This window comes from Diadema setosum, chromosome 9 (assembly GCF_964275005.1).
Source record: "Diadema setosum chromosome 9, eeDiaSeto1, whole genome shotgun sequence".
Taxonomy (NCBI): domain Eukaryota; kingdom Metazoa; phylum Echinodermata; class Echinoidea; order Diadematoida; family Diadematidae; genus Diadema; species Diadema setosum.
Window position 1 is genome coordinate 7,832,062 of NC_092693.1, and position 6,000 is coordinate 7,838,061.

Consider the following 6,000-nt stretch of genomic DNA (forward strand, 5'->3'; position numbering starts at 1 on the left):
GAAAGTATCAGGCATCACATGAAAGTGTCATCACAGCTTTTCATGACTTCTCAATGCACTGAATTTATTGTCTTTCAATGTTCATTCTCCATAACAATTCAAACCATCATTTTGTGATTTTGGTATTGAGTTTGTGGCTGCATCTGCAATTTCTTTAAAAATTACAGAAACCAATAAGTGAAATGAAAATGAAATCTATAATTTCAGCAACACAAGCTGACTGCTGCCATACATTCTAATTCAAAAGTCACCATGTCAAAAAAAAAAAAGGATTTTGATTAGAAGAATCACATGTTTCATTAAAAAAAAGACATTTAAAAGACCACTGATAGACTGAGACATGGCACTGAATAGATTGATGACTCATTTTACACAGCTAGATGAAAGTACAACAGTGAAAGTTCCATAAAACAAATATAATTCAAACCAGATTTTCCTAGAATCAGGAAGAAACAACAACAATCATGGATATCCAAAATCAAATTAGTGTCTTGAACATTTGAATATTACATGGCGATCACGTTCTGTGGTGATAACTGTGCTCACTTGAATTTCAGTTGACAGGATGATCATGAATGATTGGCTTGACTGATAATGAAATGCCACTCTATGTGGAAAGGTCACATGCTCCAAGCCACAATGACATCATCTGTAGGGAATTCCCCCTACAGCTAGACTTGTCACCCAGGAGTTTTACACACCAAGGACAATCAACTTCCTGCGGCACGATGACATCATGTACAACTTCCTGTCTTTAAGCATTCTTGTGTGTGTGAGTGTGTGAGTGTGTGAGTGTGTGAGTGTGTGTGTGTGTGTGTGTGTGTGTGTGTGTGTGTGTGTGTGTGTGTGTGTGACTGTGGTCTTGCTATGTCAAGAGGGAGAGAATTAATGAGTCTAATTTTTAGGTGGCCATTGTAAGGCTTGTTCCCAAAATAATCAGATCAGGTGCATGGTCATATGGGATGCAGCTATGCATGGGATGGAATAAGATGGATGGGGACCTGTTCTTATTCCTCCTGTGGTTAAAGTGGTAAAACTTTGGTATTTACAACATTTTTCTGTTCATTCTTCCTTTTTTCCTCGCCCCCCTTTTTTTTGGGGGGGGGGGGGGGTTATAGTAGAAATATCATCTTGAAGTAAGAAATGATATGTACTGGATCAATAAGCAATTCAAACCAATAATCACTCCTGTCATATCTATAACCATTTCCTATTTCATCAGTTGGTTACTAATTGATTGAAATGGAATGCATGATTCTAACAGGGGTACATGCTGACCAGCCCCACACCATATGCCTTAAAGGGACGGTACAGTATTGGTGGAGATGAGAATTGGGCTTTTAACTTTTTGCGAGATACCAATCAAACATTTATGATAGAGTACAGAGCATACCATTTTAAGAGGAATTCAAAGTTTATTTGATGAAAATCGGGTTTGGAATGACTGAGACATCCAAAAACAAAGTAAAACAAAGTGATCGTAATAAAGTGTGAGTCCCGCACTTTATTAGAATCACTCTTTTTTTAATACCTCAGCCATTTCAAATCCAATTTTCATCAAATTAACATTGAATTCCTCATATAATTACATGCTCTTTCATATTTCATTAGAGCATAGAGCTACTAAGATTAGAGGGTTCTCATTAGCTCACCAAAAATGTTAGAAACCTGAAATTCGGTCTCAACCAAAACTGCACGATCCCTTTAAGACAACACCCCACTGTCACAAACTTTACTGCATGCTTCCTGTTATATATTGCCATGATCTATCCTAACCTGCCCTGATACATACATTGTATTCTATAGTGAACAAATGGGTCAAATCTCTGAGGACGCAAAAGCAGTTTAATCCTTCCCACATGTGTACATGTCAGTAGTGACAACTTTCAATGTCCCTACCCATTTCTGTGCCCCTTCCTAACAGCAGGCAAGAACTTCTGTTTATCAACAGCCACAATCTCAGTGCAGCCTGCTCATCATGTTTTACTGTTGTAGTCAAGCCTATATAGTTTATAACTCTGAGCATTTTTTTTTTATTCAGAACTAATGTATGATAAGGATGCAACACATGGTTACGCTCCCTAAATCTACATTTTGTGATTTTCAAAATCCTTCCTCTGTAGTTTATTCCTCACAAGATTGACTCGGCCAATATTTAGGCTTCCACTACAGGTGAGCACTGAATGATGCCAAGTTAGATAGAAAACTCCACACTACTTAAAAGTCGTCAACTCTTTCTGCCTTTTACTGAATGTCTTAGAAAATGTTTGCACATGTAGCTTTCCTTTTCTTCCCATTATTTGACCTTCTCTTCTCACACCTTCATAATTTTACCATCATTAAAAAAGAATGAATAAAATATCCTCTCCCCTGTATGTGGCCTTGACGGGGAGGGGAAGGGGGGCTCAGTTAATTGTTCATTACCTCTGAGCTACATCTAAGGTAATGCTACGAGAAAGTGGGGGAAATTGCATTAAGATCTACTTTAAAAGTCCTCACGCATAATGATGGGGTCCTTAGAATTGGCCTTCAGGTTAATTGAATTCATAATGAAAGAAAGACTTCCGGGTAAACATACACACACACCCACATATCAGGAAAAGCACATGCTGAGATGGGATGCCTCTGTATTTTAACCTACAGTAAGTTTCAGTATGAGCTAAGAAAGAGGGGTGTCATTCATCACATGGTACCAAAGAAACAGGTTAACATGAAAATGCCAAAATACAAGGGGGAAGAGGATAAACAAACACAGATTTAAGTCTTTGCAATCATTCAGAATTCCTATGATTGTCCCCTTCTATGATGTTCAGCCCTCTTGTTCAGATGGCAATGTCTCAAACTTGTAATATAAAAAAAAAAAGGCGAATAAGAGTATTCCTAACATTCAAAGAGTAATATATCAACTATAATGAGAGAGTATAGAGAAATTTAAAATTCCATTTCATATGGTAAAGGTACAAGGGACATTTCTGAAATGGACACTCTACATAGAATCTAGAAGGTTCAGCTGAATTTCTTGTTGTTGTTGTTCTCTATGAGGTATTTATTTATATGCTGCATAGAAGCTGATGTTACTTTATTTTGTACAGAAATTATTTTACATAATCACTCAGCAATGTTTGAAACTTTTGAAATCATATATCATTTCTTTTACTTTTTTTCTCTTTCTTAATCATTTAAGAATGTTCTTTTTTTTTAATGATTACATCACAATTTGCCCCCATGTCTGTCATTGAGGAAATCATGGTTGTAATGCCAGTGCTGACTTCTCATTAGGCACCATGGTTACAGAGCCATTAGGCCCACATGATCATGTGAAATTTGCTAAATCCATGGACAGCCACTCTAGTTCTTCTCCAGCGGGTGTGTGCCCTTTGGGGGTAGTGACTGTCAAGAGTTTGCTAGTAATCTCCCCCTGTCACAAGATTATGCTGCCATGAGGAAGTGTATTCTATAGCCAAGATACACATGTGGTGGTGGTGATGGTGGTGGTGGGGGGGGGGGGGGATGGAGCTGAGGGTATTATTGCATAGCCATCTATCCTGTGGGATAGCAATGAATAAGTTTTTTTTTTTGGGGGGGGGGGAGGAAGGGGATGAGGGATGACTTTTAATAAGGATATCAGGTGCAGCTTAGTCTTGGTGATTAGCATGCCATTTTTAAACTCTCTCAGGGCAAGGTATCCAACAATACAGGAACACTTTTCTGACAAAGACTAATTGTTTATGAAAGGCAGGTCAGTATAAGTACCCATGACACTATCTTATACTGAGTTCATTATTCATCATCACCTCAGCATTCAATAGTACATAATCTGGATGGATCACATTTGCTTTGCTGAAATATAAAAAAACATGATTGATCTTGTCATTTTCAGCTCGCATTTGATATGATAATCATTTACTGTAACCCTGAAAACTATGCTGTTGAGACCAACAGAGGTACAAACATATCACTCTGTGCCAGGACTGTAACAAATTTAATAGTATGTATGATCTCCAACAAGACCTGTGCTGCATTGTCTTCTCTCAGTCTAAGTTTGTAATCTCTCATCTTTGTGTCTTCTACTATGAAGAGAAGGTAAAACAGAACACATGACTGAAGTTTCCAAATTAACTAATTGCACAGAGGAACTGGGCAGGTCTTGAAGAAACTAGATGGGAATTTACAATATCTTGTGAAGGGTGAAGGGTCAATGTCTTGAAGGTGAAAGGTCAACATCTCTTACCTGAAGAATTCTCCGCTGGCATGTTCGGTGTTTGTAGTACTTGTACACGCCAAAATTGTACACCCTCTTCTCCTGAAAGGCATTGCTGACCTCGGCGATTGTCCGTGCCTCCGTCTCTGCTGATGCAACGATGCCGAGTAACCGAGAGTAGTGGACCGCATCATCTATGGATATCCTGCCAGTCTGTGATGGTTAAAGATGAGAGAGGAACAATTATGGAAGATATATAGAATGGTTGATACTGGTAGTGTTTGGAATGCTGTTGAGAGAAAGAAACAAGAAATTTACATGCCAGATGATATATAAAAGTAATTTTGGAGATGTCTTTATTTCTTCATTTTGAACCACAACCTTTTATAGCATCAAATGTGGAGACCAACAAATATTTTGTCTTTCCTACATACTCCAGCCTATTAACTCACAAATATAGATTCAATTAGATTCGTTTACATTTAAATCCCATCCAAAAAAGGCAATATCAGTGTATAATACAAAGTATATACTTGACAAGTCATATTGTTGGAACAATCCATAAGAAGCACAAGTTATACAGTATGATACACAAGTTATAAAGTAAGATACTAAATATGTATATGAATGAATATATAATGACAGAAACAATGCATACCTTCCAAGGATGACAAATGAATACCGGTAAGGCAAATGGACAAGAGTGATCTCCTGAAAAACACAGCGTGTCACATGTGGATCTCTCAATGAATAATATATGCAAACAACACATTCATCCTAAATTAATCTATGTACAGCAAGAGCATTTGTTAAATGATATAATATTTCATTATATCATGACTGAAGTATTTATATGACAAAAAAAGTAACTCCTCTCACCTTGACCAGGTTGGCAAGTATCATTCGCTGGGCATCACCACTCTTGAAGTTCCGGTCGGTGGCGAATTTCTTGAGGAGGTCGTCTCGGTCGTCCCGCGAGATCTTACCCTGTGCCACCATTAGGTCAAGGAGCTCATCGCTCCGCTGCCACTCCTTGTCCACCAGGATGGAGGAGCAGACGGACTTGGGTCGGATGAGGGAGATGCGGCTACCGCCCCCGCCGCATCCATCATCCTCGCCGGGCGGAGATCGCTGGCGGGCAAAGTGCTTCAGCAGGCTGCGTCCCCTGCTGCGGGAGGACATGCGATCCTATAGAGGGAGAGAGAGATCAAAAATTGGACAGTTTTTTATAAAGTGAAAGATAGCATATCTTTAATTACTCTCTCACACATCAAAGTATGTAAAATCAACCACAGACCATTCACAATCTACAAACTTTTAATAATGTTTAATTACTGTAAAACCACAAATATTCATGAAAATTTCATGCCGCAAAAAAGGCGGTCAACTTCAATCTGCAAAATATTTTCTTTTACAGTACCTAGATTCTGCAGAAGACAATTTGCTATTAAAAACACACAGCCACAGGTGTCGAAAGCAATAACACGTAATCACAGTCCTCTATGAATGGTTGTCCACAATCACAGGGCTACTAAAATACATGGCAGCTTAAAAGGGGCACTCGCACTCCTCATGGGGCACATATGAAGGAAAGGGTATGTAACAGCATGCACAGAGGAAACACGCCCTAAAACATTTAGTCTACTCCTGGAAGTATTGGGGAGTAAATGACTCGACAGGATAAACAAAAAATCTTTCGAAGCATCTTTGTACTTCAGTCTTGGTAAGTGCAAGCATGGACCTATTTGCTAGGTCCATGGTGCAAGTAAATGTAAAAGGAAAGAAAAGAAGAGTTTATA

At 38.6% G+C, this 6,000-nt stretch overlaps 1 protein-coding gene across 1 annotated transcript in view; it reads right to left on the bottom strand.

Moving 5' to 3' along the window:
- Nucleotides 1-5,383, bottom strand: part of LOC140232745 (uncharacterized) — a 112,222-nt gene extending 106,839 nt beyond the window's left edge. Inside the window, exons 1-2 of the mRNA XM_072312862.1 lie at nucleotides 5,081-5,383; nucleotides 4,232-4,414 (exon numbers count right to left, since the gene is read on the bottom strand). Coding sequence (XP_072168963.1) covers nucleotides 4,232-4,414; nucleotides 5,081-5,383 — 486 coding nt within the window. The remainder of the gene's footprint in view (nucleotides 1-4,231; nucleotides 4,415-5,080) is intronic.
- Between the last annotated feature and the right edge of the window lie 617 nt (nucleotides 5,384-6,000).